This window comes from Petaurus breviceps, unplaced genomic scaffold (genome assembly GCF_028583685.1).
Source record: "Petaurus breviceps papuanus isolate PSGF00001 unplaced genomic scaffold, PetGlider_PUasm1.0 90919, whole genome shotgun sequence".
In the NCBI taxonomy this organism is placed as follows: Eukaryota; Metazoa; Chordata; class Mammalia; order Diprotodontia; family Petauridae; genus Petaurus; species Petaurus breviceps.
In genome coordinates this window covers 40,985,142-41,000,004 of record NW_027187378.1, presented here as the reverse complement: position 1 = coordinate 41,000,004, position 14,863 = coordinate 40,985,142, and the positions used below count along the sequence as shown (strand labels likewise).

The following is a 14,863-nucleotide window of genomic DNA, read 5'->3' as shown; positions in this document are numbered from 1 at the left end:
AGAGAGAGAGAGAGAGAGAGAGAGAGAGAGAGAGAGAGAGAGAGAGAGAGAAAGAAACTAAGACCCTAATGGCTTCTCTAGACTTAGCTTCCTTAGATAGCTGATGGAAAACAAAAACCAGTTGCTTTGTATGACAGAACCTCTATGACAAAGACAGAATACTTCGTTGTTTTTTTCTTTTTTTGGTGAAGTACTAATTGAAGGAAAAATAGAGAAATGAGCATGAAAGCCTTTATTCTTCCAGAATGAAAAAGTGTTTAAACCATGGATCTAGGACAAATTCGACTAAATAGTATTTCAGGGCCGTGAAAAGCTCCCAATATGGTAATAAGCCAAAGAAAATCTTTGGAGAAAAACAAGTTTTAGTTTAAAAGCTCCTGCTTCCTTTTCTTCTAACAAAGAATTTCATCTGGCTACATATCAAATTAGCTGGCAAATAGCACACTTAAGCAGTAGTCTGGGCTAAGATGAAGACTCTTCCTCTACTCCCTCAAACCCCCACTTTCAGCCTCACAGTTTGCTCCAAGCACCAAAAGAGAGTTGCAACAAAAGAGAGAGGTGATGGTTGGGCATTTCTGAGAAGGCAGATAAAGTAAATATTTTCAAATGAGGTACAGTACTTAGTGATAGTGAGGTTTGAAGCATGTTCTAACACTGTAAATGATGTATCAGTTAGTATGATGCAATAAGGAGTTAGAGACCTAAATCTGAATACCAGCTCAGTTACTTAGTGCTTGCCTCCACTGTAGGGTGGGGGCGGGGGCCGTGTACTCAGTTTCCTGATCTGTACAATAAGGGAAATGGAATAGATAACCATGAAGTCTCTTCTAGTTCTAAATATTGTTACTGATGTTCAGTAGTGTCCAACTCTTTGACCACAGCAAACCAAGACCATCCATGGGATTTTCTTGGCAAAGATATTTAGAGTGGTTTGCCATTTCTTTCTCCAGCAGATTAAGGCAAACAGAAGTTAAGTAACTTGCCCAGGGTCCCACAGGTATTAAGTGTCTGAAGTCACATTTGAACTCAAGTCTTCCTGACTCCAGGCTCAGCTCTCTATCTGTTGAGTCATCTAGCTGCCTCAGCTCTAAATACATGATCTTATAATTTCACTTTCACACTGCTTAATAGCTTCTTAATATTCCTATCAGTACCCTTATTTCCTCAGAAAAGGAAAATAATTGCAAGTGCTTTAGAGACCATGATGGTAGTCCTGATGGAAATGGTGCTTATGTGCACCAATGTCACTATTACCTTGGCCCATCATCTCTCACCTAGACTATTACAATGGCTGCCTGACTGGTCTCCCTACCTCAAGTTTCCTCCTACTCTAATCCATCTTCCACACAACTGTCAAACTCATTTTTCTTAAGTGCAAATCTGACCATTTTACCCCTCTTCTCAAACTCTAATGACTCCCTATATCTCCTAGAATAAAATACAAATTTTTAGTGTCCTTCACAATCTGGCCCCTACCTCTTTTTCCAGACTTACTCTGTAGTCCAGGAGAATTGGCCTATTCTCTGTTCATCTACCATCTTAATGCCCTGCCTATAATGAATGCCATACTTTATGAGTATACATGCATCCCCTCCTTACTGTTCTGCCTTACAGAATCCCTTACTTTCTTCAAGATGTAGCTCAAGGAGCACTTCCTACATGGTTTTTCCTGATCTCTCCAACTGCTAGAAACCTCCCTAACAATCTTGTATTTATTTTGTATGTACTTACACATGTGTAAATTGTCTTCATCAACAGCATCAATAGCTCCTTCAGAACAAAGACTGCTTCATTTTCTGTCTTTGTATTTCTAGTGCCTAACACAGTGGGTTTAATAAATGTATGATTGATCGAATGATTATATACAAATGGGGCAAGAGATAGTGAAAAGCTGAAATGAAAGTTCAGCAAAATGAGATAAACATGGCTTTGTGTATTTAGGGATAATTAAAAGAAGTGGAGTTGTTATTATAGCAACTTCTTTGGTACAAGACTAGAAGGGCGTTGTGATATGACTTTTGTAATAAAGGGATGTACTATGTGGGGTTTGCATTACTTAGAAAGGATATAAAGAGCAACTAAAAGAAGTAGGTGAGAGGTACAAACACAGTATTCTACATAATTCAAGAGTACAGAAACTAGATCATTTCCTCTATTTAAAAACCTTTAGGGCTTCTCAATTGCCCTAATTTTATCAATTGATAAAAGGGAAACCCTAGCTTGGCATTCAAAACCCTTTAAAAGCTTTATTTACAGTTTTATTTCATACATGATTCCCCTTTATATGTTTCACATTCTAGACAAACTGGATCACTAAGCATTCCCCATGTCTCAGACTAGTTACGGGGACCAAATGCTATAATGTATGTAAAGTGTCATTTGAATCTTAAAGCACTAGGTAAATGAGTGGCTATTATTATTGTTATCCCCGCAATTTAACATTTCTTCTCCTATATGTATCCTATATCAAGCACTTAGCATAGTGCCCAGCACCAAGTTGGCCCTTAAATGTTTATGGATTGACTGATATCTGAAGATATGACCAGTCTACTGAAAGTACTACTCATTTTCTACCCTAAGAATCTTTGTCTTTATTCAAGTCTCAGGTACTATGACACTACTTCAGGGATTCCTCCCTTGGTCCCCATGCCATCTTCTTTCCTTCATTCAATTTTCCTAGAGCACTTCTTTGAGCTCTGTTTTGCTTCATCACTTTTTAATTTGTAGCAGCACTGTGTGTACATGTTTGACTTCTCCTAATGGAATGTGGGCAGTAGTATATGAATATCAGCCTGACACATAGTAGGCACTTAATATTTGTTGACTGACTTACCCCTTACTCCCCACAGCTACTTCCAGGCCATTGTCTTAACCCAATTACATTCATTTTACCTCTTTTGAAGTTCAGATCATCAGATTATACCATTCTCTCTGTCTCTATCCTTTTTACTAGTCACCAACCTACCTGAAAAACACCTTTCCACATTCCACAATTACTCTGACACTTTACTCACTCTTGACCCTTCAACGTTTTTGAATCTTTTTTTTTTTTTTAAGCAATCGGGGTTAAGTAACTTGCTCAAGGTTACACGGCCAGTTTTTTCTGGGTGTGGTGCTGAGTATCTGAGCCTGGATTTGATCCAGGTCATCCCAACACTGGAGCCGGTGCTCTTACTCACTGTGCTACCTGGCTGCCCCTTGAATCTTATTTTCTTCATCAGTAATATGAGAGGATTAAACTGGATGATTTCTAAAGTGTTCTCTAGCTATAGATCCTATAAGCTTGTGGGTTTTTCTAGGACATTGTCCCACCAGTCATCCCTCTTCTTCACTCCTCCCTTGTCCAATGATTTGATCTCTACCTACAGAAAGCAACATGCCCTCCAAAACACCTTCCCTTAATCTTTCTATTTAATATTTCTCCCCTCGTTTAGCACTAAAAATACTTTACACTCAATGACTCTATTTCCTGTTCAAGTAAATCTTGCTCCCCACCTCCAGGACAGGGATGTGAGAAATCTCTGTTACTTTACTAGAGACGCAATCTGGTATAGCAGACAGAAAGCCAGTTAGGAAGTCTTGGGTTCAAATCCTACTTCTCACATATACAGATTGTGTCTGACAAGTCATCTAACGTCTTAATTCCTCATGTGGCTCCCTAAGACTCTAAACTGCAGAGAAGGTTTTGATTTGTATTGGTGGAGACAGTTTATTCATCTGAAAGTTCCCTATACCAATGAAATCATACCGTGTTTCCCCAATAATAAGACACTGTCTTATTAAATTTTTTGGAAAGAAAAACACCAGAGGGCTTATTTTCAGGGGAGGGCTTATGTTGTCCTGCCTCAGCTCTCCTCCGCGGCACTGCTCTCAATGGCGCCAGCAAGCAAATCACTGGGGAAGAACAGGATGACACGCTCATTGCTGCAGCTCTGATTGGATGCAGCTCGGAGCGCGGCGTGCGTTTCACCTGGGGGGGGGGGACGGTGCATACAGAGGGTACCGTAATGTAGCATGTAGCGCAGGGGATCACCTTCACTACTGTAGCGATCTCAATAGGGCTTATTTTGGGGGGAGGGCTTATTTTAGAGGAATCTTACACAGTAAGGGGAGGGCTTATTTTCGGGATAGGTCTTATTATCAGGGAAACATGGTAGGTACAATCCTTATCTCAACTTCACTAAAACAACTCTAAGGTCATCAATGAATAGGAAGTCATGAAATCTCATAGCCCTTTTTTCATTCTCACTGACTTCTTTGGAGTATTGGAGCATTTAATAACTATTTGCTGCTTCTTTATGTTTCTGGGTTCTCTGATAATGCACTATTTTGATTCTTCTACTTTAGAATTACAAGTCCTGAGACCAAAAGGGACCTTGGAGATTACCTAGCCCTCCAGTTACAGATAAGAAAGTTAGTTGCCCATTATCAGAGATATAAAGTGGAAGAGCTCGGATTTAAACTGAGGTCCTGAAACTCCAAATCTAACACTTTCCATTATACTACTAACCTCTCTCACTCCTATCTGTTGTAGAAGAGCTTTTCTAGCTCTTCTTCTATTGCTTCAAATATAATTTTTTTTGAGAAAAACTCTTTGAGATAGGTCTTCCTATCTCATCCTGGCTGGAAATATACAGAGCACTCCCAAGCCTGATGACACCACTGCATATCAGAGAAACTCTGACCCTGGCCTGAGCTCAAGTGGTATACTAGTCTCAGCCTCACTGGCAGGTGGGATTAAAGGAGAGTACTGACCCTCTACTTAGGCTTCTCTTTTCTATACATTCTCGTCCTATTTGGTAAGCTTCACTCTCATAACTTTCACTATCAACTTACATGAATGACTTCAAATTTATATCTCTAGTCTTATTCTAATGTCTTCCTGTTGAAATCTCAAATGGAAGTGATCTTTTCAACCTCTGAATCTCTTAAAGTACTTTCCCCATACCTCTATGCAATTAACATATTATATTTTATACTAAAGTTTTTTGGTATGTGTTTTGTCATCCCTAACAGAATGCAATCCCTACAAAAGCCAACTTGGCATCTTCTTAAAGACCTAGCATAGCAAGTGTCCAAAACAGGTGCCTAAAAATGTGTGCTGAATATGAGCATTTTTATGAATGCTAGTAAATTCTGAAAATCTATCCATGAGGTTTTCTAATATGCTAGGCATTCTCTTTCTAAATAAAACAAAGAGAACTCTGACTACATATGACTCATTCCCAACTAGCAGTTTGATAAAATTCAAAAAGAAACTCAAGACTAATCTCTCACCTAAAATATCACTGCATTAGATTTAGCATTTAGGTCCAATTTCTTCAAATCATACAATATAAAATTCAGCGTAGTTCTGTTAATAAAATTCTCTTAAGTTAAACAGATCTGTTAAGAAGATTTAAAACATTTGTCTTCTTAGAGTAGTGATTACATGTTCACAGGCAAATGGACAAAGACTGCCCACCATTAACACACAAAAAAACGCACCATGTGTAATAATTCAGAAATTTCACTTTTAGCACAAAATGTTTACAAGCTAATGACAGACTTGGGAAACAAAACTTATGGAAAGAAGTCAAGAGAATATAAAACATAAATAATTCTCGCAAGTATTCCACACTTTACCAGCACCTGGTTAATTTATGCTCACAAATTTCTGACTCACCAGAAAGTCATTTACTGTGAGCTCTTGTTAAAACTGCACTTGTTATTAAGGATAATAACAATCTATTAAAAGTTGTATTTGAAGGAGATCAAAAGTAGAGAAATAAAACGAATACTGGTTGAATTCAAACAAGAGAAATTCCATTGAATCATTAAAAATTTTAAACATGTTCAATTGATATACTGAATTCAGACACATACCTTTTGTTTCTCAGAGTGATTGCTGGCTTGTTTAGTTGCTTCAGCTAGTAACTGTTCATACTGTTTGTGTCCTTTGTACTCTCGTACCCGCTTTTCATGGACCCATGCTCGCTCTGGCTGGTTGCTAAAAAATTGGACGTGGTATTCTCGGGCCCCTGAAAAGAGAACCTCTTATTAACAATTTGAAACAAACAAAAACAAAAAACAAACAAATAAAAACACGTGAATGTTCATCCATAAAAATTCATATGCAAACCATGGTGAGTAGCCAAGGTTTTCCAGCATCTTAATTCTACAATCATCCATCATGCACAGTTTTATAAACTATAATGTATCAACAAAGTTATACTATTACACATATCAAGATTATGTCATGCCTATTGATCAAATGTTTGCATAAGATTCTGAGTTTAAAGAAAATTATACTAATCATTGATTTTTTTGTTATTATGGTTAAAAACAAACTGATTTTTCTAATATTTATAAGTATGACTAACACCGAACCCTTAATTTGTCCTCAAAAATGGAAAAAGACAGATCTTGAAAAATTAGAAAACAATTTCAAAGTAATGATAATTTAATTTATTTTTATTCAGTCTTTCAGTAATGTCCAACCCTTCAAGACTCCATTGGAGGTTTTCTTGACAAAGAAACTGGAGTGGTTTGCCATTTCTTTCTCCAGTGGATCCATTTTGTCAGGCAATCAGAGGCTAAGTGACTTGTCCAGGGTCACACACCTAGGAAGAGTCTGAGGCAGGATTTAAATTCAGGTCTCTCTGATTCCAGGTCCAGGAAGCTATCCACTGAGCAGCCAGCTGCCTCTAATAATTTTCATTATTATTGTGTTTTACCGTTTACAAATAAAACACTTTCCTTACAGCACCCTTGTTGTATAAATATAAGTATAAATATAAATATAAAGTATAAATACTTTCCCCACTATTCAGAAAAGGAAATTGAAGCTCCAAAACACTAAGTCACTTCCTTTGGTCACAGAGTTAATAAATGTCAGAACCAGAAATTAAGTACCCATTTCTGAGTGTCAAGTCCTGTATATCATACTGCTTCTCTATAATAACTCCCACCTCTCTATGCAACAGCACAGGCCATCTCTCACAACACTGGCCATCTTCATATCATTTATCCCCCTTTTTTAAGATACTGGCTCAGCTGATGGATTTCCAGACCCCAAGTCTGGCAAACCCTGGGCTCACACTATCCTCATTCTTGAATGTATCACTTGGCCTACCCAGTACTTCACATTCCATCCCAGCCATGTTCAAGTCATCCGCCTTGTCACAGGAAGTCCAATATAATCTAGATGGGAGATTCAAATTTAACACTTTAATCCTGATTTTAGAAAAACGTGTTTATTAGCTTATGAACAGAATTAAGATAAATTTCAAATAATACAAGAAAGACAACCAAGGACTTTTTTCTCACTTCCAGTTTTATTAGCCTTTTATCTTTATTATTCTATTATCTTGAGGAAAATTCCAAAACTGATTCAAATTTCACATAGGGGAAAAAAACCCAACAGTTGAGTAAAAGAATAGGAAAGTCATTACTAGATCAATAAAATAACAACCAAAACACAAATGAACAGTTTTTGCATGGTTCACTTAGTGTGGGAGAACACTGAACACCCAGCCTAGAGGAAAGAGGACAAGTAAGAGTCTACACAATTCACATTGGTTCAAAGAAGCCTTGACTTCTACTTCCTGACCTTACTGACATGCCAGGTTCAGCCTAAACCCTTCATGAAGTCACAGGAAAGAAGAGAGAAATACAGCTCATATCTCTGCCAGGGGTAGAAGAGTAATAAACAACAGCTTAAAACTGTTACAGAGCACAAAGTATGGCCCAGAGAGCACAATCTCCTTACAATGACTGCCAGCTAATAGCCTTAAGACGTATGGATTTTACTATATCTCTAACCATAAGCATATAGTGAACCTTAAGGAAATTCTGTTATAGCAAACAGTTGTTCATTCAGGTATCAACTTTTAACTATAATTTCCTAGTCCTAGAAAAAGTCCTGAGAACATGGAAAACTAAATCTGACAGAAGCACTGGTTCTTTACTTTAGCCAACAGTTCCATTTCCTTTTCCACTAAACCTTATATTCCAGAGATAATAACAAACAGCCCATTTGCTTGGTTTGAAGTTCATTTCTTTCTTGTTCCCTGACCAAAATGCTGGTAGTGAAACTATATAACACCAAAGGCTGACTAATGTACAAACTAGGTAATTAGCCAATAAATGGTGCTTTGCACTAAAGTACATACCTAAAGTCTGATGAACTGAATAAAAGAGTTGATTATACATTAAATAGAATAAACTTAAAAGAAATAATTGATACGTACACATTCTTTATTTTACACAGATATTAGCAAGATTAAAAGCAACTAGCTTTAAACTAAAAAAAAACCTCACTAGTGAATGATAATAACTTTTCAATAAGCAATGTGTACTTTGATAGCAGGAATACTTTGCATGTTTACATATGATGTTTTTTAAAAGATTTGCCTTTTGGTGTGAAAAATATATGCCCTCTATGACTCCTCAAGATAATCGAATATGTTTGATGGTGATCAATATTGAAACATTTAAAAAGACAAATTATGTAAATACATCTAGGTAAAAGGCAATATAATATAAAGGCATATAATTCATTTATGGGTATCTCTCCCACGACTAAGAACTACTGCTGAAAGAACACAGAAATCACAGGAGCAGAACTTGGGCTTATGGTACAATTTCAATACTTAGTAGCTATATGACTGAATAAATCATTCAATCTTTCAGCCTTAGTTTCTTTATAATAATAGTAACAACTTACATTTACACAGTGCTTTGAAAGCTATTAAAGCACTTTTTTTTCACAACAACCTTATGAGTTGTTATCCACCCATTCTACAGATAAGGAAACTCAATTTAGAGCCTATTCAACTTTCCCAGGATCACAAGGCTATCAATGTCAGGCTCTGGTCCTGAACACAAGTGTTTTGACTCCACCAAGGCACTCTTTCCACTCTGCTGTGCCTTACCTGTGAGATGATGAAAATAAAATACTTCTAGTACTTACCTTATGGGTTATTTTGTAGCAAAGTGTTCCAGAAACCACAAAGTACCACATAAATATAAGCTATCATGATCATTATCGTCATCAGAATTCTACAAAAACTGGTATTCAAAGAATCATATGGCACTTTTTCCATGGAGAGTTTTCAGGTGTTTAGTTTCTTTATATGCATGACAGCATTGCAAGATTGTCCTGCCAGAAAAGGTAGCGTGTTCCTTTGTTTTGGGGGTGCCACTCACTACCTGATATAAAAAACTGGGTGAATCAACCACCTTAGAGTGTACAGATCAGGCCAAAGCTAGACTTGGCTCTGCCTCATACTGACAGAACTAGCACCTGGAACTGGAGGGGAGCATCAGGATTCAATACAGTGATGAACCTGAAAACTATACACAAATGGTAGAAGGGTAAAGGATAAGGGGGAACCTCTTTCTAGATAAGGTGAGGATATTAGAGGCACAGTTCTCTGAGGATGTAATTTTAAAGTGGAGTTCTAGAAACCCAAGGGTGAATATAAATTGTTTTATGCTTTGCTAGGGAGTAAGATGAGTCCCTTAAAGAACCTCCTGATTTCTTAGTATCTCTGTTAAAAAGATGTCTACATTATGGCTACTGGGGAACTTCAGATCACTTTCGGAAGGATTCTGCTGTCCTTATCTTCAAACAGTAAGCTATGAGAGCAGGACAAAGAACTACATTTAAAAGTCAGAGTAGCAGTGGCTGTCCCAGGAAGAAGAGAAAGAATAATTAGCAAAGCACTTTAAGATTTGCAGTGTTTGGCAAATATCTCATTTTATCCTCACAACAACCATGGGAAGAGAGAGCTATCATTATTTCCCCTCTACAGCTGAGGAAACTTAGGTAAACAGAGGTTAAGTGATTTGCCTAGGGTTGCACAGCTAGTAAGTATCTGAGGCTGGATTAAAACTCATGTTTTCCAGACTCCAGGACCAGTGCTCTACCCACTGTGCAACCCAGCTGCCTCTTAATGTCAGGGTATAAGTTACAGAAATGGGAATAAAGTATTGGTAAAAAATTCAGCAGAGCAATTCTTATTCAATTTAAGACTGAAGCTATATAAACCAGCATTTTTTCAACAATAAAAAGGATGGCAATGAGGAGAAAATAAGGTAGACTAAAAGAACCAAAGGGTCATCTTGAGAAACCTCACTGTCAGGTATCTAGCACCCTGATCAGTAGTTAATATTAGCTACATTACCTTGCTTTGGGGAACAAATCTCTTTAAACTATGTGATATAGTGACTCACTATTTGATTTCAAATTAATTTCCCAAGGTTTTTCCCTTAGGAAAAGGTTGAGTTGGAAAGCCTAATATACTAGTATTCTGGTCTCCACAGTAGTTTATTTCTCACTGAAAACTAACTTCCTGACACTGTTTGTCTGAATCTGAGTAGTAATCAGACCTGTTTATTCTTGAATGCAGTGATCATTAAGGGTCTGACCAAGCTAAAAAATTAATCTCTGGAGTAGGCTGAGAGGCCGCATGGCATTAACAGAGAGAACGCTAGACTTGGAATCAGGAAAACCTAGGTTCCAATACTACCTCAGACATTTACTGATTTTGATACTTTGGGGTGGTCACTTACCCTCTGTTGGCCTCAGGTTCCTATCTGTGCAATGAAAGGTTTAAACTCCATCACCTCTAAGGTCCCTTCCAGCTTTACATCTATGATGGCATTAGTATTGGACTAATTAGGGCAAGCCTCTTCCTTAAGAACAACATTAAAATCACATAATTTTAGAGATGAGAGCTTTGAAAAATCATCTAGTCCAATTGCCTCACTTCACAGTCGAAGAAAGTGAGGCCAAGAAAGATTAAGTGATTGTTTAAGTTCATATAACCAGTGAGTGGTGCAGTAGTAGCTAGAGTACTGGGCCTAGAGTCAGGAAGACCTGGGCTCAAATGTAGCCTCAAACACTTACTAGCTATTCAGAGTGAGCAAATTACCTAACCCTGTTTGTCTCAGTTTCCTCAACTGTTAAATGAACTGAAGAAGGAAATGGCAAACCATTCTAGTACCTTTGTCAAGACAATGAAGAGTCAGACATGACTAAAATGACTGAACAACAACAGTCTTCTGGATAGAAGGAAAAAAAAATTTTTTTCTAAAGAGCAGCTAGGTGGTACATTTAGTGCTGGGCCTGGAAGTCTGGAAAACTCATCTTCCTAAATTCAAATATGCTCTCAGACACTTACTAGTTATGTGACCCAGGACAAGTCACTTAACCCTATTTGCCTCAGTTTCCTCATCTGCAAAATGAGCTGGAGAAGGAAATGGCCAACCACTCCAGTATCTTTGCCAATAAAACCTCAAAAGGGGTCACAAAGAGCCAGACATGACTGAAAAATGATTGAATAACAACTTTCCCTTTTGAGAGGTAAAAATAGAATTAAAACTCAAGATTCCTGACTCAATCCGATGATCTTTGTAGTTATATCATTTGGCTTTCATATAACAAGGATATTTTATATTACTTTCTATAGGCAAGGTGAAAGAGAGATAATTATAAAGTTAAGATCATTTAGTAGAATGAACAACCTCCTTACACACCAATTTTGTCTCTTCAAATTTCTCCTCCTTTCCCTGTCCCACCCTAGGATGGGATCTACCCAGATCTACCCCGCTTCCTATGCAAAACCCCTTGGAATGCAGTAAATAAAAGTGCCGGCCCCGGAGTCAGGAGGACCCTAGTTCAGTTCCAGCCTCAGACACATAACACCCACACAAAAAAAACTAGCTGTGTAACCTTGGGCAAGTTACTTAACTCCAATTGCCCCCCAAAAGTCAAAAAAAAAAAAACCAAAACCCAAACCAAAAACCTTGGAAACTCTGAGCTTCTCTACTCATCTGCCTCCCATTACTACCCTTATAGCTTTTCCCATTTCTCTCCTCATTCCCTGTATTTATCAATCACCAACTATTTAGTAAAAGACTGCCCCAGCCCCTTCCCTCTTATGCTCTCATCTGAATCCCCATCAAGCATAGCATACTCAAATCCTACTCTGGATTTCCTCTTCCATAATGAATAAACTCCCCTTCACAATGGATCTCCATCTCCATTCCTTCCATGAAATAGCATTCACTGAGAACTGGCTCCCTTTTGCCAAAACCATATTCCCCACATTTCCTCTCTAGAAATAGTTGTACTTTCTCTCATATCCTCAACACATAATACTCCTTGATTTCCACTATCATTTCCATACTCTCCCTTTACTTCCAATCACTCACCAACTACTCCTCCTTTGAAGACCTTTCAATTAAAATTTTTCACCTAAGTAAAATTATGATAGTTGTAATATACTGATCTCCAGGTCATTCTTTTTTCTTTCTCAACGATTTCATTATCCACTTAGATACTCTCTTAAACTCCCTATTCTCCCATTTCCTCAATTTTAAATCCCACAATTTACTACTTCACTCTACCTCAGCCACAGATGAAGATGGTCACAGACAAGATCCTGCCATTACCCACAAGTGTTCAATCTCCCTAATTAGAAACTCTGCAATTACACCTATTCATTCCACCTATGCTTCACCCTCTTATCCCACTATTGATACCTCCAAACTCCCTCCCTCCCCCAATTTCTTAGTACTTTCTCCGGCCATCATCCCTGCTCTCATTTCATTTTCCTTCCTCTCCAGCATCAACCCAATGGTTAGTCCTTTCAACTCTACATCATCCTCTCCTCTTGAAACCCACTTCCCTTGCCTTATCTTACCAGACCTCAGGTCTGGATTAATCCTACCATCTTCCACAAGTGTAACGACAACTGGATACATTACAAATTCATTGTAATCCAACCACAACTGGGCTTTCAGAGCAACAAGAGTCTTCTGAATTCTCCCTAATTACTTCTCCATTACACACTCTACAAAAGTATTCTAAACCTTTTCTTCTCTCAAGCAACCCACAATGCCCTCACATTTCAAAGAGGACCTTGCCTCTTACCTTACTTTGAGAACATACTATGTGACTTTCATTTTCTCCCATTTTCTTTATCTCAAAACCCTATCTTTTCCTGTCCTCTTCCCCCCCCCCCATCTTTGACAGAGAGGTGGCCCTTCTTATTACCAAAGTCATCCCCTCTATATGTAACCTAATTGCCTCCCATCTTCGATAAGACTGAATCCTCAGTCACCCTCTCCCTCTAGAATCTTTACTTCTCCCTGGTTCTTTCTCTATTGCCTTCAACAAGCATGCCAAATTCTTCCCCATCACTCAAAAATAGTTATAAAATGTTACTGTCCCTCAAGTTATTTTCCCATACCTCTCCTCCTTTACTCAGACAAACTCTGAAAAAGCTATTTACATTCATGGCCTCTACTCCCCCTCATCTCCACTCACTCCTCAACATTTTGCAACCTGGTTCCTAACCTCTTCATTCAACTGAAATTATTTTCTCCCAAGTTACCACTGATCTTTTAAATGCCAAATCTGATGATGTCTTTTCCATTTTAATCTTTTTTGACCTATCTGTTCCATTTGTCAGTACTGTTCAATCTCTCCTCAATACTCTTTCTTCCCTCTGGGTTTCTGACTACTTTCTCTTGCTTCTCTTCTTACATGTCTGATCATGCTTTCTCAGTCACCTTTGCTGGTTCATTATCTATGTCGTGCATTCTAACTGTGGATGTTCCTGAGTTTTTCCCTTAGGTTCTCTTTTCTTTTCCCCTTACACACTCCCTCTCTTCATAACCTAATGGCTCCTAAGGGTTTAATTATCATCTATATTCAGGTGACATTGAAATTTACCTATCCAGCCCCAGTATCTCCCCTAAGTTTTGATCCCAAATCCCAGACTGTTTATTGGATAATTCAAACTGGACGCCTAGGAGACATTCTAAATCCATATATCCAAAAATTAGCTCATTATCATTTTCCCCAAAACTTTCAAAGTTTTCCTATTTCTGTCAAAGGTACCACAATACCGATAGTACCTCAAATTTGTAAGTTTTGTATTACCTTTGATTCCTCATCTCACATGTCCAAGCAGTTGCCAAATCTTACCATTTTTACCTCCATGACATTTCTGACTCCTGACTGAAATGTGCAAATGCACACATTTTAAAAACTGTGCTTCAGAATTTAAAATGATGAAAGGCACTGGAGTTTGGGCACAAGTATATTATGCATGAGATTCCAAACATTAGCAGTCATGTGATCTGTTCTAAATCCTTTTTAAAGAACTAACTGGCAATTTTAGAACTAACTGGCAATTTGATCCAAAAGGGTCAGATCAAACTTGGAATGAAACAAAAACAAAAACAAGAAAACCTACAGACTAAGTACAGGAGTACTGGCATTAGATAATATATACTGTTATAGTGTGAAAGAGGAGAAAGCACTTAATACTGATTTGTATTTAAAAGTTTGCATCTGATATTTTTTCATTGGTTCTTACCTCTTGTATTAATTTTGGTATGAACCTCAAGTTGGGGATCACTTGAAACCATACAAGGCCACCAAGGATAGGTTCCCACTTTAGACCAGACGAGGTCACCTACTTGGAACTTCACACCAGTGCTCACTTCCGCTGGAAGGGAAGGTAGGTACTGCTGAACCTACAGGAAAGAAATTTTACCACAATGATAATAAAGTTTAAACTGTGTGAAGTATAAAAAGAAAACTGAATAAATCTGAATTGTGCTTTCTGTAGGGTTTTATAGATATTAGTACTCTTTTCCTTTGACATTTGCTATTAAAACTCCAAGAATGAAAAAAAGATTAGACTCTAAGTTTCTTCAATATTCTTTTTTAAAACTGTTTTTTATATTGCCCTCAGTATTTATTAATCTAGTTCAAAGATAATGCTCAGTAAATGTGTGCTGACTAAATGAATGAAAATAATGAGAAAACCATTTTCAGAATGGTCAAAGGGCATCTTTAGAG

The 14,863-nt window shown here is 37.7% G+C and overlaps 1 protein-coding gene across 5 annotated transcripts in view; it reads right to left on the bottom strand.

Annotated features, from left to right (window-relative positions):
* NSD3 (nuclear receptor binding SET domain protein 3) overlaps positions 1 to 14,863 on the bottom strand; it is a 158,979-nt gene that overhangs the window by 56,945 nt on the left and 87,171 nt on the right. For all 5 annotated transcript variants that reach the window (XM_069075896.1, XM_069075899.1, XM_069075897.1 and 2 more), the window contains exons 4-5: positions 14,376 to 14,535; positions 5,866 to 6,020 (exon numbers count right to left, since the gene is read on the bottom strand). In XM_069075896.1, coding sequence (XP_068931997.1) covers positions 5,866 to 6,020; positions 14,376 to 14,535 — 315 coding nt within the window. The remainder of the gene's footprint in view (positions 1 to 5,865; positions 6,021 to 14,375; positions 14,536 to 14,863) is intronic.